The sequence below is a fragment of the Ambystoma mexicanum genome, chromosome 10 (genome assembly GCF_040938575.1).
Source record: "Ambystoma mexicanum isolate Mex_15411 chromosome 10, UKY_AmexF1_1, whole genome shotgun sequence".
Classification (NCBI taxonomy): Eukaryota; Metazoa; Chordata; class Amphibia; order Caudata; family Ambystomatidae; genus Ambystoma; species Ambystoma mexicanum.
The window spans coordinates 1496608197-1496631716 of NC_090932.1; the positions used below are offsets into that span (position 1 = coordinate 1496608197).

The 23520-nt window shown below is 47.1% G+C and overlaps 1 protein-coding gene across 1 annotated transcript in view; it reads right to left on the reverse strand.

Moving 5' to 3' along the window:
* The window catches only part of LOC138493045 (hydroxycarboxylic acid receptor 3-like), a 38025-nt gene extending 34553 nt beyond the window's left edge, over positions 1-3472 (reverse strand). Inside the window, exon 1 of the mRNA XM_069620278.1 lies at positions 2704-3472. Within this exon, the coding sequence (XP_069476379.1) occupies positions 2704-3472 (769 nt within the window). The remainder of the gene's footprint in view (positions 1-2703) is intronic.
* Positions 3473-23520: the final 20048 nt, after the last annotated feature.

The following is a 23520-nucleotide window of genomic DNA, read 5'->3' on the forward strand; positions in this document are numbered from 1 at the left end:
ATCCTCCTCCTTATGGACCATTTATGAGCCTCCAAATTGACTTCTTTCAATTGCTGCATCACAACAATTGGCAGGATCTATTTGTTCTTTTGGATGTGTTATCTGGGTGGATAGAGGTTTTCCCATGCCAGAAGGCAGATGCAATGACAGTGGTAAAAGATGTTGTGCTTTGGTACCGCGTACCTATTAGCATTAACTGTGACAAAGGCACTCATTTTGTGAATAATGTCATAAAAGCCCTTCTAACCACCTTAAATGTACAGCATATTTTTCATTGTCTCCACCACCCTCAAGCGATAGGAGCAGTTGAGAGAAGGAATGGTGTAATGAAAAACAAGCTTACTAAACGGTGTAAGGAAACCAGGCGGAAATAGCCTGAGGCATTACCCATGGTATTATTGAGTATGAGGTGTACCCCAAATAGAAAAACAGGGCTTAGTCCATATGAGGCCTTTACTGCTGCCATATGCAATTGCCAATATCCCCACCTGTTAAAATTGTATGTAATATTGTACACCTGACTTATGATAATTTCTTCTGTCAGTCTTACCCACAGTCAGTTAAACACAGCCTTGCCGACGGAACCACTTGCATCTGGTCACTCTTTGCAGCCTGGAGACCGTATCTTCAATAAATTGCATCAATGAAAATCAGCCTTGGCCCCGAATTGGAAGGGGTCATATTTAGTACTTCTGACATTCAATTCTGCAGTAAAAGCCCAGCAACACTCAACATGGGTCCATGTCACCCACTGCAAAAGGGCTGTTGCCCTTGCAGATTGAAGATGCACCTATTTACTTACTGTTTTACTAACCTGGGTATCCTTTATATATTCACGGGAGGATAGCTCAGTGGCAACGTGCTTTCCTTGGAAGCAAGACGACGTGAACCACCAAAGATTTGATCCCTGGGTCCGCACTTAGAAACCTCTGGGTATTAAGGGCGTTATAAATAACCTATCATATCATATTAGTCTTGGCTGTATCTAGTGCTTCTATAGCAGACCGTAAGGCAGAGGGGGGGAGCAGGGTGCGCTGCTATAGTACAAAGATTGGAGATGGGCTGCTGCCGCCATGAAGCTCTTTTTCAAATTCCCATTCCAGCTTCACAATACCAGGACAATGACAAGAGTATATCTGAATTGAATGACATTTTCTGAAAATGCATATGGATTTTTGATGACACAACTTGGCAGTGATGTTTGGCCTTGATGTTTGCTACTCATAGCTGTGAGTACCATATCATACACTTGGGCACATGATTTTGATAGCTTTTAAATGCTTGCCAAATGCCTATGCAAAGAAATCATTAAGATTTGGTAATGCTTATTTTTACATACAATACAAATACACAACTAAATAAATAAACAATGTCATTTTCATTAAGCATAGAGTTCAGGCACTTTACCAATAATATAAATGATGAACTAGAATGTAGGAGAATTGTGGCGGCTATTTGTGGACAAGATAAATGTTGAAGATATTTCTGGTATTGGTGGAAGGATGGATAAAGGGTGGTTCAGCGTTCACCAACAAGGCCATCCAGATGCAAATCGGGTAGTCAGCAGCAATGCCTGGATCAACAGACACAGCGTACAATGACATAGGGGAGAGATTACCAGTGGCAATGTGGAGTTCAGTGGCAATGCAGGTGCAAGAGAGAGGACACAGCAAGTTGATTTGTGGTGAATACTTCCCGTCAGTACAGCAGCCAGTGAAAAGTGAGTCCAAATTTGGGAGAGAGATGGCAGATAGTGGTAATGCAATGCTCAGTTGACTGAGATTTCTACATGAAGTTGGCAGATAATCAGTGGTGATGAAGAGTTTAATCAACATGGAGTTACTCATGCGAGTGGAAGGGCACATAGTGTACAGTGTTGCAAAGTTCCATGGATCGGCTGTCTCATATGTGCGGGTCCCTCCTTGAGAACGACTGCGCCTCCGCCTTGCAACGTGAATAGGCAGGGGTGGATCACCAAGCTTCTTTTGGGAAATGTCTCTGCAGATATATGTAGCCAGTGATTTATTTACTCCGAACTAATTTTTAGCAAAGAATGTACACGTTAAGCAGGGTATGGCTTTCAAGGACAGCAAGAAACATTTGGTGCTGGTGAAACGGGGCGCAGCACTTTTCAGGCTGATCATAGCTCAGAGACACTTGTCTTTTCTATTCCTGGACGAGCTCTATGGAACACTCTTCCATGGTTGAAATTAGAAAGAGTTAAAATCGTCTCTCCTTTTTCTTAAACCCAAAGAGCTGACTTGTGGATGTTGTCATGTAAATTACTCAATGTTGCAGTTGGTGCAAAAAACTTATTGTAAATTGCCGAAAATGAAGTTGTACAACATACAAATATTTCTTTAAAACTTTAAGTCAATAATAGGTTAGTACAAAGATATTCCACAAGCAAATTGTGAAGCCGGTGGGTTGTGCCACCTACTGATTTCTAACAACAGACACACATAGCACAATGCAATTTTTATTTCATTGGCACAGATTTCCAGCTGCTGCTATCATGTTGACCTTTGTCATTTGCTCAGCGGTGTCTACATTTGTTGATAACAATGAAAATACTATGGATATTTAATGCACTTTGAAAAGTGGGACTTGAGAAGTAAAAGACCAAGGGATTGAGGACGCTGTTAAAGTAAGTCAGAGAAAGGGAGAAAGAGAAGAGCGCGCACGCCGCCCGGAAAGACTCACATCGGCTTAAGCCCTTGGAGATGCTGACCGCAATGATGGCCACAGTGCTGGGCAGAAAGCAGAAGATGAACACAAAGATCACGGCGGTCACTGACTTGACGGCTCTTTGGGTTTTGCCCTGTCTGCCCATCTGGTTCGTTTTTAGCTGCCGCACGATGGACCCCGTGCAGAACAGGATGACGACCAGGGGCACGGCAAACTCGGCCACAAAGAAAATATTGTGCCAGATCAGAGTTGAACTAAGGTTCCTGTTGAAGTCAAAGCTCTCACAGAGTGTTGTGTTGGTGACCTCTCCATTTATCAAATGGGTCTCTGTTAGAATGTAGATGGTCATTGCAACAATCACGCTCCACATAAGTACAGCTAACACAACGGCTTCCATCTTTGTGGTGGTGTTGATCCTGTGGTAAGGATGCACCACTTTGAAATATCGATCGACTGCCACCAGCGTCAGGAAGAAGATGCTGCCAGCTCGATTAAGGGAGACCATGAAGAGCATCAGGCTGCAGGGGGCATTGCCAAAGTGCCAGTTGCTGCTCTGCATGAAATAACAAGCGCGAAAGGGGAGGCAGAAGATGAGCAGCACGTCTGCCAGGGACAAGTTGAAGAGATAAACCGTGCTGGCCTTCCATGATGTCATGCGGAAGCAGAAGATCCAGAGGGCCACTCCGTTGCCGAGCAAACCGATTCCAAACTCAACCAGGAGCACCAAAGCCAAAGCTGCCGACTGCTGGGTTCCAACGAAGCGGCAGGAGTTGTTTACGCTCATGGTTCCTAAAATGAGACAAAAATATTTATTTGTGCAGGAGAATGGCTAAATTACTACTGATCACAAATCCCACTTCAGAAAATAACCAGCAGGACGCAAGTACACCACTATTCCTAAAGTACACATGCTGATTCCCTAGGGAAGAATCAAGCATCAGTTTGGTTTGGGAACTTGTAGTTCTCTTACTTTCTAAGTGAAACTAATCTAAGTGACGTTTCCTGGGTTAAGGATTGTGACTTCAAAACAACATGCAAGGAAGGAGTATCCATCGGTGACAATATATCACATGCCAAAGATTGCTTCAGCTTTTCCAGCCAGGACAACAGCTGACAGTTCACACATAGCATGTTCTGCGCATCTTACCTTCCTGCCACCATCTTCCTCCTGCCCTATTCGGGTCTTGCATTGAGTTGTTGTACTAGGCCAGTTGTGGCAGACAACCAAAATATCCAATTAGGATTCTATGGAACGAAGGACTTTTGGTTTATGTCACAGAAAGCACTTACAGACAGTGTCTGAGTGAACATTGGGGAACAGGTGATGCTATTTGCAGTTCATTGAGTGACCATACCTCCATTTATATATGTATATATATAACCTTTGCTGGGTTACCTCACCAAAACCAGGCTATAGGCATCATATGACTGTAGAAGTGGCGTGGATAGACACCCAAGGAGATCGGGGTTGGGCAGCGAGAAGGAGAGACTGATACAACATGACATGCTGTAGAGAGAAATGTTGCTTAATAGTCCAGTTTGGTAATATTGTTTTGGGGGAATTTTGTGAGGTGCCTTTAGGGGTTTCTATATGAGACACAGATGCATGTGATAAAGGACTTTTGTGCTGTTCAGTATTGTTTGGCCAGTTACATTGACTGATAAAAGGCTTCCACCAATACATTATGTACATGGTGTAGTTGGGCGGTTCTTCAGTATATGGATGCAGAATAGAGGATACCCCTGAACCCCATATTTGGGGAGATTGCTCGTTTGGCCACACTCGACAGTAGAAGAATGTGGAATCGCGTCAACTGAACAAAGAACCAGAAGTGGATTTTGGTTGGTCATTCTGCCACACTTGAATGGGAAATGTGGCAATTCATGAGACAGAGAGGAATATGGGGTTATTGACTGTAGGGCAAGCATAGTCCTCTTGAATAATAAGCCAGAAGTATTATCCAGTACTGGGCGTAGCCAGTCATTGAGACTGTGCCCATGCTCTAGAGCTGCATAGTTGCACTGACGTTGGGCACTAAGGCCGATTCAGACAATCGGAAGACATATCACTCCTTTTACCCAATTGGCTTTAAGAGCACCGATGGCCATGCACAACTATTCCTGGAACTCCATCCAGCTCATTGCAATCACCACGCCTGCAAACTGTTAACAGTGCCTCTAGGCTAAGCTAGTGTGCACTAGTCAAGTATGCAGACTCCCTTTCAATCATGATTCTTCAACTTGACTTATTGGAAGAATTCCACTGTTTCACCTTTTCATCTAAAGTCATGTTTGTGGGTGAAACTGTGCACCAATTGTATACGCAGCGCCCACCAAAATGCATTGTGAAAATCAATTGCTAGCAAAATAGGCGAGGCTGGCTCTTAAAAGAGTTGCAACCATTTCATACCAGTCATCAGCCCTTTGCATTGGGTCATCCCATTTCCCAGACTAGCATTCAAAGCGCCATGCAACACTTGGAACATTGTATATGCCCTTATGCCTTCCTTACTCTGACTGAGATAAAATGCAGTGATATTGCCCAACACATTCTCCAATTAGTCTTCAGAAGGCTCCTGACAATCTCTGTCAACTCTATTTGGGAGACTGACCATCCCCTTTCCAAGCAGCAGGGCTTGGAATTCATGACCCAATCCTGAACAACACATTAATGTTTCGAAAAACCAGGCTTTTCCAAGGAGCACTGAGGGCTGAATCTTGTGGATAGTGGTTGAAAGGAGGAGGGCTGGGCAGTAGCAGGATAGCTGTACAGCGGTATCCAGTGAGATTATCGCTGGAAATAACATCGAGGGCAGAGGCGTTACTAGGGGGGGCTGAGGGGGCTATAGCCTGGGGTCTTTTGGTTGTAGCCCCGGATATAAGCTCACATGCTACAGCCAAAATGCTAGCTAGCCCTGAGTCCCGCCAGTCCTGACATTAGCTTAGCCCCTGATCTTTTCCAGACTTAGCAACACCCCTGATCGAGGGTGAATCGATATTTTCTTCAACGATAATATCACATCTATCCGTGTACAGCAAGCACCTGCTAAAGAGCATGGGACGTGTAGTAAGGTATAGAAACTGTTACAATGGCAGAGGAGATGTGTGAAAGAGAACAGCTGGTTAAATTATAGCAACATTGCTTGTGTGTGAAGGTTAATACAGCAGTTTTTACCGATTATGTACTGTAAGGGAGCACACATAGAAAGCAATGTCGATTAACACATTTCTTCTTATTATTAAGTTTATTGAATTTTATAGAAAACATACAAGCAACAAACTTATCAGCATTGTAATCGTAGAACTCATTGCATAGAATCCACACCCCATATCCATCCCCAACCTTCACAGAATCTAAAAAGCAAAACAGGCCAACTTATTATCACATGTCATCCAAAAACCCACCCCACATATCATCAAACAATTTCAACTTTTTGTTCCTGCGAAGGATAACCTTCTCAATTCTGGCCACTTGCCTCAAGTCCTCCACCCATTCTGAACAGGTCGGTCTCTCATCACATTTCCATTTTCTCAAAACAATTTTTTTCGCAGAATTTGTAGCCCTAAAAAACCAGCATTTCTGTGGATAAGTGAGATCTTCCACTTTATCATCCTCACCCAAGATGATAGTGTTATAATCAAAATCCTCTTGCAGCAATATAACCTCATTAATCTTCTCAGTGACACTCCTCCAAAATGTCCTCAGTTCATAACAGTCCCAGATCAAGTGTTCAAAGGAGCCGACATCATGCTTACACCTCCAACAGGACTCTGAGTCAATCATCCCTCTCGCATAAAGTCTCTGGGGAGTCCAAAACACTCTATTAAGAATTTTGATTTGGCGGCATTGTTCTCCAAGATTAATGGATGTCAGAGTTACGTTTTTACAAAGACACCTCCACCTCTCCACAGTCATATCAGAGCCAAGGACCTCAGACCACTTAGTTAACAACCCCTCTGCTGGCGTGTACTGTTGGGATTAACACATTTCTTGAAGGGGTAGTGTGACTCCTACACGAAGGGATCCTCTTTACAGCACGTGTGTCTCGTTTGTTACAAATCAAACAAGCATTGGCAATGCCAACAATTTGGGTTCTGTGTAGACTCAGGAAATGCACTTTCCAGGCACAGCCATAGTGGTATAAACTGCCCATTGATGGTAGCAGGTGCAAAATGGTGCGAGTACCCTGGCATCTAATAGCAGTGCCTCACAAATTCCTAATACTTATTCACAAGCCAAGACTGTCAGCTTTGCCAATGCTTGTTGTTAACAGGACTTCAGTGAAGGGCACGCATAGTGCTTATAAATCGAGTGGCTGAAGGCAGACCTGGTTTAGACATTTTTATCACACCAGTACTGTTTTTATACCTCCAATGTAGCCATTAACGTTCAGAAGACACTGAATAAACACTTGCATGCACTTTGAGAGCAAAGTGTGATGGTAGGGCTTGATTAAAGCGAGCTGAAAGAGTCCCCATGAAGAGGTGTTTTGGGCGGGGAGGGGCAAGAACTGGGTGGGAATGGCCATACGGATAAGAATGGCGATGGGCAGTAAAAGGGTGTGCAAATAACCAAACAACACCTTGAAGCTTTGTGTCCCTCCTCATATGCCCTTTCTCCCTAGCTGTACTATAATGTAATAGTTCTGCCACCGAACAGCCCCAAGTAAAAATGGAAAAAATGGTAGAATAGTTGAAAAAAGGCCTAACCTTTCCTATAGCAGTTTTGAGTAGACTCTGAAGAACAGTGGGTCAGTTTGGTGTGTCCATTTGAGGTTGGGGGGTGGTGTGGCATATACAGGGTGCAAAGAGCATCCTGGCATGACTCTTTGCACCCTGTATATGCCACACCACCCCCAACCTCTTGCCCCAAAACAGGCCCTCCTAACATCAGGGTGTGTTCTCTGTTTGGTTTATTTTTGTTCTGCAGCTGAACATGCCGATGGGTGAGGGGTGCACCTATGGAACGGTGTGTCTAGCATTCATTCCTCTTCCTGTAGTGCCCAAGTGGTGAAAGTGTCAAGGTCCGGAGGCTCCACTTGCTGCCCTAGATATCCGACTGTACCCAACCTGCTTCAGGATACCCACTGGAAATCGACTAATTCCCTCAGCATGAATGGCTCCTGTGGTCACACTGGAATCCGTCAGGAGCAGAAATCCACCACCGGGGAGCAGGTATCGCAGGGAGAAGCAGAAGAGTTCAGATGGACGAGCGGCCACTTGCATGATAAGTGCTGCCCAATGAGCGAAGGAAAGAGAGTGCAAAGGTCAGCTGGGATGAAAAAGGAATGCAGCAGCAGCATGCACCCTTTTGGACATAAAAGACGAGGAACTACTGAATTTCTTGATGTCCTGGGTATCAAGTACTTAAATTTAATTTGATTTGATTTGTGATTTGTATCGCGCACCGGACGAATTCAATCATAATTGGGCGCTGATGTATCAATTACAGTTCATCTGTGCCTTGACCCATTTAATCATTTGAGATTGATTTGCACTAACTTAGATCCATGATCTCTAGCAAAACAAGTGGGTCTTCAGGGCCCTGCGGAATGCCGGGAGGGTTTAATCTCACACATTTCTCTGGGTAATTTATACCATGCTGTTGGGCCATTGACTTCAAATCTACGGACCCCTTTGCTCACATACCTACTGCATGGTACCTTAAGCAGATTCTGATCTGTTAAGCGCAGCTGTCGATTTGGAACATGCCTCTTGATTTTATCTGCTAGATATCTCGGCCCAGTCTTGATAACACACTTAAATACCAGACAGACAACTTTAAACTCAATCCTCTCCTTTACTGCCAACCAATGTTAAGCTCTTCTTAGATTAGAGGTTGGGGCTGATTTTTTTACCCTATACGCTAGCCTAACTGCTGCATTTTGAGCCACTTGCAATCTTTGCAGCTGATAGGCTGGTATACTCGACAGCAGTGCATTCATCTAATGCCTGACAAGTACAGCCTCGTGCACAGCCAGAAATGCCATCCGCTCCTAGGCTTAATTATACAGCACTGTGACTCCATGTTGCCATTATGTTCGTAATGCTCCAGGACACATGCCCAATGTCACATTGACCCGGAAGCCCCCGCGTGGATGGCTGCTGCCAACTCGCCTAGGTGCCATGCTCACCCCAAGCTTCCCTGCTGGTTATGACACCCAGGCATGGCAGAATACTCTCCACTCTCAGAGCCCTGGGCTTATCTGAAAACTGACACTAAAAAGTGCAGATCAGCTGGGGAGAGTGAACAAATGAGGCAGGATTGAAATACCTTTATAAGTACTGATGGAATCCCACCATTGTTGGTGACACCTTTGTAGTAAACACTACTGCAGATTAATATGTTAGCAAATAAACTAATCTCCTGGGTTCTTCGCTCTCTTAAACAGCATAATTTATTGCTGTTGTTCTTTCACCATTGCTTGAGTGGCAGAATCTATGGTCAATGCATTTCGGACACAGCGTCCATCATCAGGGCGGATTCTGTCAACAGTTGGAATAATATTCCTGGTGATTACACCCTATCCTCTCATTCCCAAGTCTTTAGCATGTTTGGGTCACAAGAAGACTCAAGTCTTCTGTGTAAGGATCTCTGGGGAAGGTGGAAGGGGGAAACATTGGGCCTCTTTCTGAGTCGGGCGGTCTGGTAAAAAAGTGCCGGTATCCATGGATGCCAGCACTTTACCAGACCGCTATTGGTTTGCCAGTGGGGCACCTGGGTCTCCAGCTAAATGCTGGACGTAAGCCATGCGCCCTACGGGCCAAAAAAGCCCTCATTACTGCCATCGGCAATGCCGGTGGCAGTAATGATGGAAAATCTCCTCATGGAGTCCTATGGGAATCCTTGAAAGGGGATTTACACCATCCCGCCGGAACTCGTAATCCGGCAGCAATGTTGCCAGACCAAGTGCCGGTAAGGTAAGTACCAAATGCCAGTATCCTGGCGGCTCTACCACCAGGATACCAGCATGCTCAGAATGAGGCCCATTGTATTTACGAGACCTACCACTAACTGAATAACCTTTCCAGTTATGTTTTGTTTTGTTATTTTAATAAGCGTTTGTATTGTGTCCATCACCACCGTAGGGGTTTTATGGCCACAGGCATATTGAGATAGTGGCAGATTGTGCTCACCAAGGGTAGCCACACTGTGGTATGTGGGGTAAAGGAAGTGGACAATGATATGAGAGGATCAGTGAAGCAGCAGTAGAGTAGAAACAAACAATTGGTGGATGAGGGTGAGGGTGTCTGATTGTTCATGAAGGTGTGTATGTGTAATCATTGATAATAGTTTAAAAGCAGTGCTGATCATGAACAGTGCGAAAAGAACATGTATGTGATACCAAATATTTCCATGAAGGCATTTTTGAGTACCTTGCTGTGTCTTGTCTGATGCTAGAATTAATCAGTGCATGATTGTGTCATGGACTTGAGAGGTGCTCAAGCAAGCCCTTGAGGTGTGGAGGCATCTTGACCAGATAACGTTTTAAATGGTTCACCCGATCACCAAGTGGATAATCTTGGAGATCCAAGCTAACAGAAGTGCCCAAACCCATGCAGTGAAAAAAATAATGAATGGATGAAATGGCACATTTGAACAACTCAGATGTCCAAAGCAGCACAATAGAATGGTCTTGGCCACCGGTTTTGCATGTAAAACACAAAACACCAGCTGTTATCTCCAGTTAAAAGACAGTCAAAGCTAAAGGGTACCAACAGGATCAATGCACTAAACAACAAAGCTCCTACTGGACCTAGGGAGCCAACCTAAATGGAAAACTGTGAGCATGAAGATACAGTAAGGACAACTGATACTTGTCACCTATAGATTATTTTGGCGGTGGATTTCTCAACCTGTCAACACTTTTCTTTACAGTCATCTCTGCTATGCTCACGTTTTCAGCACCTTAAGCACAAGTCTGTTATATTTTTCATGTAAAGGATTGGGAAACAAGAAAAATGTGTTGTGGAGAAAACAAATCCGGGGAAAACTCAAGGATGCATAGCCTACAAGCTGCAACGTTAGAATGCCTGAGCCACAGAAAATGCACAGTTGCTCTAAGGTAATTTAGCAGAGATAGAAAGTGCCATCTAATAAGTCTGGGTAGTATTGACAAAATAAAGTCATTCTCAAATTCTGATTTATCCTGTTTTTCTGCCCATTACTTTGAGGGTGATAACCAGAGGAGGGAGAGTTGGTCGAACACGCAAAGCTTTAGAAACAGATCTCAGAACTTAAAGCTATACAGGGAGCTTCTATGAGAAATATTTCTCAGAACACTGCAGCTATTGAACCCTCAAGCCAGAAACACATGCACTAAGAGTGCCTTCTTCTAAGAAGTAAAATATTTAATACTGGGAAGATATACAGTAATCATAAAGACCACCTACCCCCTCAGGTACTTCCACAATAAATTCCAGAGCAACTGCGTGCCACAGTTTTGAAGCTATCTCTAAGGATACTAGCATGCCCAAGAGGTGTTGAAGTAAATACCTACTCTGGACAGGATTAAATTCAATATAATTGCAACCAGTTATGGATGAAGTCGGATAGCAAAATGATTATAAAAGTAATTCTAAGATAGGGTTTACTCCCTTATGCATAAACAGCATCTTGGCATACGCTCCAAACTTCTCCCTGCAACTCACTACAAGCTACAAACAGAACATGTCTCCAAAAGTAAAATCCATCAGTCTTAGTTCATTGAATTTTAATGTAGCAGAATACAAAAATCTGTGCTCATACACTCAGCACCTTCTTCTCCATTGAGGTAAAAGTGTGTGCCAACCCAGCCACCTGTTGCGGAAGTATTAGGGATAGAGATTGAAGATCCATGTAGCTCCCAATAACATATCTGCCTTGACAATACTGGAGCCCGGAATATAAATTGTGATAAAATCATACTGGGCAGTGTCCAATAGGTATGTCAGAAGCATCAGACTAAATAATATCACAAAGAAGTATCTAGATGATCCTAAAAATTGTCCAGACGCAAAGGCCTCTTCTTCTCCCTCTTTCTGATGAAACCTTTGTGCCTGTCTTTTTTGCTCCAAAAGACAAGTCATTTCAGATGCACACTGCACATAGTTCTGAATATGGTATGCACAAACAGACAGACAGCAGAGATAGACAATCCAGCTCACCTGACACCTTCTTATGATACACTGATAACCCCTCAAGGGGAAAATATAAAACAAATTGAAGCAAAGGTATACAACATTTTCCTTCTCAAAATCACACTTTTCTGGGTTTTCTGCTAACTGGTTCAGGTGAAAATGCTCCATAGCTATCTTGACATGCTGAAAATATTATCGTTAAATGCTATGGGCGTCTATGTTGATGCTGATGTTCCATAAGGAATCATTGCAGACTCCGCCCACCCCAATATCATCCACATACATAGTCAGAAAAAAATAGAACCCATAGATTTCTGAAATAGTGACATATAATTGCATAACACAAATAGGGTTTAGCAACACTCAAAATGGCAATCTTATTCCAAAAGTGGCATTCCAATCATTACTAGGCCTAATTTGCAGGTAATGAGCCCGCTGTCATCCAACATAGTGAAATAATGCACTTCAGGATTACAATTCAAATGTATTTCTGAGCAAACTAAATAAATAACAAAGCTCCACCTGAAGACTTAGAAGGAACAATACACCCATCACTTAAACTGACTATCAAATACCCCTTCAAAGCTCTCTTTCCTTTGCAAGGTGTATATACATCAAATGGAACAACAGATCCTGGCTCAATTTATATCACACACACTTCCCATCAGGAAGCGTAGCATGATTAACAGGCTCCTGAAACACATCTCCAATAATTCATGATAGTGAGTTGCAACCACTTAGGTATCAGTTATTGCCACCTTTCTGAAAGGGGCCACCTCACAAGTCTTGGGCCATTCTTCAGCCAAAGCATAACATTCGTACAGAAGTCCCACTTAATGTTGATCCTAAAATGACTGACCAAATCGCCAAGTGCGTATAGGGATTGAGCATCTCTAATCATGAATCCTAATTCCTACACTACTTTCTCGGATATCATGAAACGCATGTAAGCTCCACTCTGCTGGTGCAACGTGAGGAGCATTGTGATCCTTGCTCTCTCGAGATTCCACTCAGCTGAGTTAGCATTTAACCGCAATCACTACCAAAACATCCAAACTGCCAAAAAGCAATTAAGTTTGTGGTGCACGCTTTACAAATTGAAGAAACCTCAACATACATTTAAGAGATGAGATGAAATAAAAAGGTGGTATCCAAGCCAAACCGTTAATGGTCTCATATGTGCGCTTTCAGGCCCATGGGCTAAAACTGTTGAATACACAGCATGGACCATATCCACCTGGGAATTGGATATTCCAGGAAACCCGAAGCACTTACAGGTCTGACCTACATATATTCCTGAGGCTCATTCCCCAAAACCAACAAGGCAATGGCCTCATGCTTCTTCCCCAGAAAGCAAGTACTGCACTCCCTATAATGAACAACCTGATGCCAGCCGGATTAGCTCACTGAGTATGAAAAGCTAACTGAGGAATAAACAATACAAGTTTTCCTTCTGAACACGAAGGGGTGACTTTGATTAGCAACAGGTTTACAAGATTTTTGTTAACCAAATGCTTCCTGTTACCACAAGAGAGACACACGGCAAATTGCTTCTGACTTCTCGCTTCCCTTTAAGATAGTTTACATAGAGAACCAGTCAGCATGACACATCTGCATCAGATGACTAGGGATAGTACAAAACCTAAACTGACCTTTTCAATGCAGACACTTGTGGTATGCTGTAAATCCTGCCCTAAGTGACTCGCAGAGCTCAGTACAGAAATAATGCAAACTGCACAATAAAATCCAATATGCAGTACAAATACATCAACAGCATGAAAAGAAAACAGAATCCAGACAAACTAAAAACTACCTAACATTTTCATAACAAAAGCAAAGGGCCTCATTACACGGAAGGCGGTAATGGTTAACGGCCACCGTTAATGGTAACGGTGGCCTTTAACCATTACCGCCTTACTACGAGGTCCCTTAGCGGGTTGGTGTTTTAACGCCTGCTTTTTGCAGGCGTTAAAAACCAACCCGCTAAGGGACCTCGGAGCTAATTACGGCACCGCAAAATTGCGGTGCCGTAATTAGCGCCTTCCCCATTCCCATAGAGCCCTATGGGGCAGAAATGGGAATGGGGAAGGGCAATGGCGGAAGGGGGATTTACCGCCCCACCAACCTTGGAATGGGGCGGTAAATCCCCTTTCCGCCAAGGCGGTGCCGGTAATTTACCGGCATGGTCCAGGGTGCTAATAGCACCCTGGACCACCGCCTTCCGTGTAATGAGGCCCAAAGTCTTCAATTCCCTCTAGAACCGAAGAAGAGAAAAGAGCAAGGCAAACTGAGGCAGCCAGGAGTTCCAAAAGCGAGGAACTGCAACAGAGAATGGTTTATAGTTAATATGTTGAATGACATATTTTCGAATGCAATAATGTCGAAAAGAATGCCGAAAAAAATGATTTCGTTTTTTATTTGTTCTATTTTTTTTATTTTGCCCCACCCCCCCAGCAGCCCCCCCCAGCCCCCGGTCTTTTTTTATTCTACAGTGTATTTTTATTAGCTAACCCAAAAAAACATATAAATAAATAAAAAAACACATTCGCAATATTTTTTTGGCATTATTTTTTTCCACATTTTTGCATTCACATTTTTTTTCCCAACATTTTAACTGGATACCACAGAGAATGAATTATTGAAGGTCAGTGCTGTCCTGACCCGGCAATCTCTAAATCGACCAAAGACATAGGGCCTCATTACGAGTATGGAGGCAGCCAACCTTGGAGGACCCGGTAATTCCTCATGCACAGAACCAATCCCCATTCCCATTTGAGCCCCATAGGGCTCAAATGGGAATGGGGATGGAGCTAACAACGGGCCCGTTATTAGCTCCTTGGTCGCCTCGCGGGACCCGGAAGAGACGTCTGGTGGACCTCGTAATCAGGCATCCCGTAATGAACAGTGCCGGTCCCGTACCGCCACCCTTCATTACGGGAGCGCAAGCCTCGTAATGAGGCCCATAGTGTGAGTAAATGCAGAGCCACTAAAGGGCATCTGTTTTAGTCAGCTAGAGAGGCTGATTCAAATGAAATGCTTTGAGAACTAGACAGACACGCATAGATACATGCCTCAAAGGGCAGCCATTGAGGCTCGCGAAACACAGGTTATGTATGAGTGCATTTCTTGTTTTCAATGATGAAATGGGCAAAAGAGCGCATAGTTGATTTTAGTTGCAAGAATGTGCTCTTGGACAGTCCAAATAACCATGAAATTCCCTCCATCAATGTACAAGAAAATTAGATTGAACGGTAGCAAAAAAAAAGCTCACTATTAAGAAGGAATGTTCCTGGGACAAAAAGAGAACATTGTGATGAGCGACTTGGATCTTTGGCAATATGATCTACTAAGAAACCCAGAGATGTCACTCGACAATATGGGAAGTGAAGCAATCACTCTCTAAGACAGCTAGACAAGACTGCACAGTAGAATAATTAGTGTCAATATTCCCAGTGGAAACATACAAAATGCCATTTTAGATGGATCACATTTAGGATTTGCAGCCACCATCTGTCATCAGTTATGGAGAGGCAATTCTTGAAGGGTGGACATCACACTGAAATATAATTGTGTATCATCGGCATACTGGTTGACAGAGATCCTGAAGACGGCATCATATCCCCAGCTGCTCCATGTAAAACATAAATTACTTGGCAGCTATATATAACCCTGAGGCACTCTACAGACCGGGGGGGGGGCATAGAACTCCATGTGTATTCACTTTGTGAATGCAGAGAGGAAAGATGAGAAGTTCTCTAGTAGCACTCCTTCCATCTCCAAATGGGTTGCTAAGATGGAAAGAGGTGCCCCAGGGTTTGCAGTATCGGAAACCCCTGGCCCATTCATTAAATGCAGCAAGCTTGAGCCTGTGGGAGCTTGTGCGTGTATTTCAGGGGTGCGCGAGAAGTTCCACACGCGATTGGCCTGGGCGCGTGTATTTCAGGGGCTCGCGGGTGGATTCACACGCGATCGGGCCTGGGGGAGCGTGCGCATGTATTTCAGGGGTGCGCGAGAAGTTCCACACGCGATTGGGCTGCGTGCGTGTATTTCAGGGGTGCGCGGGAAATTTCACACGCAATTGGGCTGCATGCGTGTATTTCAGGGGTGCGCGAGAAGTTCTACACGCGAATGGCCTGGGTGCGTGTATTTCAGGGGTTCGCGAGAAGTTCTACACGCGAATGGCCTGGGTGCGTGTATTTCAGGGGTGCGCGGGAAGTTCCACACGTGATTGCCCTGGGCGCGTGTATTTCAGGGGTGCGCGGGAAGTTCCACACGCGATTGGCCTGGGCGCGTGTATTTCAGGGGTGCGCGGGAAGTTCCACACGCGATTGGGCTGCGTGCGTGTATTTCAGGGGTGCGCGGGAAGTTCCACACGCGATTGCCCTGGGCGCGTATATTTCAGGGGCTCGCAGGTGGTTTCACACGCGATCGGGCCTGGGGGAGCATGTGCGTGTATTTCAGGGGTGCGCGAGAAGTTCCACACATGATTGGCGTGGGCGCGTGTATTTCAGGGGCTTGCGGGTGGTTTCACACGCGATCGGGCCTGGGGGAGCATGTGCGTGTATTTCAGGGGTGCGCGAGAAGTTCCACACGCGATTGGCCTGGGCACGTGTATTTCAGGGGCTCGCGGCTGGTTTCACACGCGATCGTGCCTGGGGGAGCATGTGCGTGCATTTCAGGGATGCGCGAGAAGTTCCACACGCGATTGGGCTGCGTGCGTGTATTTCAGGGGTGCGCGAGAAGTTCCACATGCGATTGGCCTGGACGCGTGTATTTCAGGGGTGCGCGGGAAGTTTCACACGCGATTGGGCTGCGTGTGTGTATTTCAGGGGTGCACGAGAAGTTCCACACGCGATTGGCCTGGGCGCGTGTATTTCAGGGGCTCGCGGGTGGTTTCACACGCGATCAGGCCTGGGGGAGCGTGTGCGTGTATTTCAGGGGTGCGCGAGAAGTTCCACATGCGATTGGGCTGCGTGCGTGTATTTTAGGGGTGCGCGAGAAGTTTCACATGCGATTGGGCTGCGTGCGTGTATTTCAGGGGTGCGCGGGAAGTTCCACACGCGATTGCCCTGGGCGCGTGTATTTCAGGGGTGCGCGGGAAGTTCCACACGTGATTGGCCTGGGCGCGTGTATTTCAGGGGTGCGCGGGAAGTTCCACACGCGATTGGGCTGCGTGCGTGTATTTCAGGGGTGCGCGGGAAGTTTCACACGCGATTGGCCTGGGCGCGTGTATTTCAGGGGCTCGCGGGTGGTTTCACACGCGATCGGGCCTGGGGGAGCGTGTGCATGTATTTCAGGGGTGCGTGAGAAGTTCCACACGTGATTGGCCTGGGCGCGTGTATTTCAGGGGCTCGCGGGTGGTTTCACACGCGATCGGGCCTGGGGGAGCGTGTGCGTGTATTTCAGGGGTGCGCGAGAAGTTCCACACGCGATTGGCCTGGGCGCGTGTATTTCAGGGGCTCGCGGGTGGTTTCACACGCGATCGTGCCTGGGGGAGCGTCTGCGTGTATTTCAGGGGTGCGCGAGAAGTTCCACACGCGATTGGCCTGGGCGCGTGTATTTCAGGGGTGCGGGGGAAGTTTCACACGCGATTGGGCTGCGTGCGGGTATTTCAGGGTTGCGCGGGAAGTTTCACACGCTCGCCTACAACACGTATTCATGGAAACGAACGTGGCCAATCCGGAAACACGTACGCCAGCAGGAAGTAGGGTCCACCCGCACAGCATAAAAGTGCATGCAAACAACAAACAAGCTCAGACGCCAGGATGAACATACCGTTCCTAGCAGCAGTGGCCGTGGGATACCGCAGGAGGAGGAGGAGGAGGAGGATAATCCGGGCCAGAATTTTTACACCCAGAACCAGCCTTTTTGGGATGCCTGATGACCATGTGTATGGGAGGTACAGGTTTCCACCTCACATAATACTCGACCTGGTCAGTGAGTGGGAGGATGACCTCACATCAACCACCCTGTGCTCCCAAGCACTCAGCCCCCTGGAGAAGGTCCTCAATGTACTGCACTTCCTGGCCACTGGATCATTTCAGCGGACAAGTGCCATAGTGGGGTGTGTGTCACAGGCCACGCAGTAACGCTGCCTACACCAGGTCTTGGCCATCATCACTGCACGCCCATTAGTCCGCAGGCACATATACCTGCCCAGAACACCTGCAGAAAGGCAGGCTGTTGCCCAGGACTTCTACAGGGTGGCACAATTCCCCAAAGTGCTAGGTGCCATTGATTGCACCCATGTGGCTCTACGTCCCCCCAGGGCAACTGAGCACATCTATAGAAACCGCAAGCACTGGCATTCCATCAACGCCCAGGTAGTATGTGATGCCAAGGGAATCATCACCTCAGTAGACGCCAACTATCCAGGCTCCACACACGACAGTTTCATCTACAGAATGTCTACCCTAAACCGGGACATAGAAGCTGGGCGGCATGGCGATACATGGCTGCTCGGTGAGTATAAATGCCACTGCGCATGCATGCATGTCAGATACTGAGTAATTTCACAACCCCACTGATGATACCCATCCCCACCTCCCCAGGGGACAGTGCCTACCCTCTCAGCACCCACATGATGACACCAATTCGGAACCCCACCACGCCACCCCAGGTAAGATACAACACAGCCCACATTGCAACCCGGAGCATCGTGGAGCGCACATTCGGAGTGCTCAAGTCACGCTTCCGCTCCCTTGACCGTTCTGGCGGGCAGCTGTTATACGCTCCCCCAGTAGTGTGCAGGATCATAGTGGCAGCATGTGTCCTGCACAACGTTGCAACACGCCGGGGCCTGGCCGTGGACATGGTGGTGCCCCCACATCCCCAACCACATGCATGCCCACTGCGCATGGGAGGGGAAAGGGCACGGGGTGAGGCAGCCCGTACGCAGCTCGTGGCTAATTACTTCACATAAAATCACACCCCTGTGGAGTGCACACAGCCTGGCACATACCAGCTGACAATCAATGATGATTGTTACTGACAATTATGATGTGTCAATGGACAGTCAATTGTCACAACCATACCAGCCTGAGATTGTACATCTGGAAGTGTTCCATTGTGTGCTTCCCTACCTACACAAACACCACCAATGCTGTGTTCAAAAGACACACTTCTATGCTGCTAAAATCATTACCCCCTTGCAAGACACAACATGACAACAGTGCCATGTCACTCAACCCCTCCCCAGTGTTAGGGAGAATTCTCTGTTTAGGCTGAATTTCCTAACCTAGTGAGTCCCCCAGCAGCTTTGCTGGATTTTTGGGGTTTATTTTTTTCTCCTGCCAAGAGTGAGACTCTTTTACCCTCACTCTTGGGCATGACTTGAGAGTGTTTCTGTGACTTGCTATGTGCTTATGGGCTAGGGGGTAATTTTTCCCCATAGGCCATCATTGGTTTTTGAATGTGTGTTACCCAGCACCCTCAGTGCAGTAACACAGGGGTGTCATAGAGACCCCCAAACATAGACTCCACACCCTGGGACTGACTACTGTCTCCCTGGGTCTGTAAAGTCACCATTGACTTTACTAGTCTTAACTTAGGAACTTAACCAGTACAAACCATCTTACTGTGGAAGTACTGGTAGGGGCAATTAGATTGCCCCTGGGTCTGTTGTCGAGGGGGTACTGTCCCGTCCCCCCTCGCCGAGTTCTGGCTGGTGGCAGTGGATACCACGGAAATATTCCACCAGAATATTCCCCAATGGGATTTCCCATTGTTTTTAATGCACCACTTTTTGGTGCAATGTTAAAGATACCGCCGGTTTATTTAATTAATATAAATTCACCGGTTGGGATGTTTTGCCAGAACTCACCGCCAAAATGGCGTCTAGGTTCACTTCAGTAACCCTGAACCCGAGTCGAGCCTTTGTTCCACTTTTGGCGGGCTGCTGCACAGAAGCCCTCCAAAGTGGTGCCATTCTGTCTGGGTACCACAGGGGGTGTGGGAGGGGGTTTAGGCGCCCTGGACTGAGTTGCCTTGCCAACTCATGTCGCACTCTGGTGTGATTGGCCCAAGTGGTGAGCCACCCCGCTCACCACTTAGCATGTTTGAGTGACAGCTAGGCTGTATGAATGGGGGTTTGCTGCATAAAAGCAGGGTTTTTGGGACTGGTTCTTCAGAAGTCGCCACAGGACCTAAGAAGCCGAAGAGGGAGAAGCTGAGCCGACCTGCCAAGACGACACCACCGGTGGAGCCCTGCGGAACCGTCTCACTACTTTTTCCCGACGACAGAGGAAATCTCCCACCGGAGAGTCTTCTTCCCTTAACTGGTGGGGACAACCAGTTGCTGCCTTCTTTTCGCTGTCCCGAAGCATCTCGTGGCCGCCTTGCCTGTGCCAAGCACCCCGGCAACCGGGATACCACTTTTTACCTCAACCGCGAAAGAGGGGTAAAATCCTTTGTGACCGGAAAACTCCACGGCTGGCCTCATCCCTGGTAGTGCAACGACCTTCAGCTTTCCTCCACGTTGAGATCACCTCTTCCTTTGGACGACGCCGCGACTTGCACCCACTACCAGGAACAACTGCCGCCGCTGGAGGATCCTTTGCACTTTTAAAGGTACTGTGTTCCGCCCGGCTTCCCTTGCCACCGATTGTACGGGGTAGATTTAGCCCTCGGCTCTCGAACCTGGGTAAGCCTGGGACACGCTAACTAAACTTTTCTAAATGTAGTAAAACCTTTTCTACTCACCTGCAAAGACTTGTGACATTGTGTGATCTTGGGCATATTTTCGCCTGGCTCTCTCTAAAGCGGGCCTCGAACCAATTCTCCTTGTTCCACAATTGACTGCCTTTCTAACCTTATGTGAAAAGTGTTTTACCTTGCTGCTTTCTTTATTTCTGCCTTTTCCCTCCCTTTTTCAAAAACTTGTTGGAGTGCCATCTAACGTTAAGCGCTCACCTCTGGTTGGAAATAAGTGGTGTTAACTTAGACTTGTCCAACAAATGACTAGGGATGTACATATAAGTAATAGTGACTGTGTTTTGACTTTCTTACCTTTTTCTGTGCTAGTGTAATTTATGAGTGTGCCTTTAAAATAAGTAAGTATATACTTTTACACCTAGCTCTGGTCAGTGTTTGCTTGTACTATTGTGCCTCTGTACCTATTGTGTATCCTCTATATACTGCCTAACTCTTCTTGAGGGAAGTCTGACTGCTCAGCCACAGCTACCACAGTGAATCTGTGTGGCACAGACTGCTACCAAGTGGGTTTACTGCCAACACCTGTAGTCTTAAATCTTTTGCAGTGGTCCCAGAGGGAACTGCACAGGTTTCTGCCTAACACCCAGCACCGCCACCCAACACACCATGGCATGACATGCCATGTGAGAGCAAACAAAGTCATCCCCCAAACATGACACATGTCACAAAGTACAGTGTCCCTAATGGAAACTGGCCACACACAATATGCCAACATAAATGTAGTAACAACAACACACATGACCAAATACTTACCACAATACAATCGACATAGCATAAACATGACAGTACTAAAGCAAAGGATACGTAGTCTTACACCATGAGAATGCCAGCACATCCACCACCTCCAACTGTACAGTGTTGTTGCCACGCACATCTGGAAGTCCACTGCTCACAACATGAGCTCCATCTCCAAAGTGGACAGCCTTGTGAAGAGATGAGGAATGAACCTGCAAATTAGGAGGGAGACATGGATGCACAAGCACACATCAATACACCATGCAGTGCACAATACAACAACAATATGCACTAGGAATGTATACACAGTATTGACTACAGACTGCCCACACAGCTCATGGGAGTCCAACGTCACTGTGTAATTCACTGTCACTTGGGCACACCCTTTGCAAGCCCATGGAAACGGGAAGCAGGAGGGGTGTGTGTCTCACTGACCCAAGCATCTAACCCAAACTCAGGACAAGCCTGCATGTGCCCAGCCGGAATACAGTGGATGCCCACGGGAGCCACACAAGGCAACACACTGCAACAAACAATCAAAAATCAAAAATGGCCATGTGTGGGCCAGGGGGGGTGGGGGAAGCCACCCAGGAGGTCCGAGGACAGGGTGCCCACCAACAGCCACCTGCGTGAATGTTGCGAGAAAAAAACACCTCCATGGGCTCATGGCCTGCACGGCTACTAAATAGTGGGAGATTCACTGCTGGATTCGCTCTCCTCAACCTCTGCTGCTGCTGCCACAGGAGGTGGTGGTGCCATGGGAGGCAGCCCACGCAATGCCCTAGTTTGGTCCTCCATGGCAGCAAGCATGCGGGTCTGGAAGGCCTCGTTCTGTAGGGATATGGTGCGGAGATCCCCATGCAACACCCGACGTGTTGCCCGGACCTCCGCCCGAGTTGCCTGCATCTCTGCTGAGAGCGTACAGGTGACGCGCTCCAGCAGCTGTTCCGTCCTGGTGACAGTGGAAGACTCAAGGTCCACAAGAGTCTGCCTGAGGTGCCGGACCTCTCCCCTCAGGGCTTCCCTCTGTCCCTGGGCATCTATAGAAATTGATTCCCTCAGATTGTCGAGGGCCGCCTGTCTGTCCCTGTTGGACGCCAACATGTCCTCCCTGACTGATTGGCAAATGGAGTCTGTTGCCTGCTGTAGTAGCTCCATCTGCCTTTCTGGGGGGACAATGGAAGTGGCCACCCTCTCCATGGCTTGAGCAATCATTTCGGATGATGCTGCCTGTTGGTTGGCCATACCGTAAATGGATTGCTCCCATGCGGTATTGCCTGGTGGCGGACGGCCACCGCGTTGGCGGGCACCACACCTGTCTGGGGCAGGGCGAACTGCGCCTTGCTGTGTCGGCACTGCCTGAGGCTGCAGGACTGCATTTCCCCTCTGAACTGCTGGCCCAGGAACAGGATCAGATGTTGCGGAGTGTGGCCCTGCATCCGTAACCACCACAGGCGCACCTACCAGCACTGACATCCCCATAGTGGGCTCTACCCCTGGTGAAGGTGGGTCGGACAGAACAGTATCCCTTCCATGAACACATACCTGCGAATCCACATAGGCCTCATCCGAATCAATACCTGAAAAGAGTTCTGGGGAGGTGCAGCCAGGGACACCCCGGGACAGTATGGCCTGCAGCAAGAGAGGGATCTCCCCCACCACCAAACCACGTCCCCCACTGGTGCCTGGTCGTGCTTCAGATCCCTCCTGGGCCTGCACCATCTCCTCTCCCTCAACAGCATCAGGTGCGTCATCCTCTGCAAAAACAAGAAAGACAAAAAATGGAAACAGGCATTAGCACCATGGCACGCTATTAGGCCAGACAAGCTACAGTACCAGTACTTGATTTACACATGTCCCACATGACTATAACCCTCCCATGCATGCACTGTCCATGAGTTGGAAGGGGAGGAAAATGTCAGACACTGATGACACCAAGATGGGAGAGCAACACATCAGCTGCATGCTGGCTAGCAGTGCCATCACACATTGGCCTGTGAGTGGCATGTCCAATACACATACATAACACATGCCATCACACAGATGGCATGTACCATGGGCATGTCATATATGTGACAATGGGGCAGAGTGATGCGCAGTAGAACCAGGTGAATTCCTACAATCAGCCTGAATGAACACAGCTAAATACGGAACAATGTGGTAGCAAGATGCCACTTCAAGGGCAACTGGCGCAATGTAGTGCAAAACGCCTACTGTGGCCAGAAGGGATACTGTAATACCCAAATCCCGGGGCGCAGAATGCAT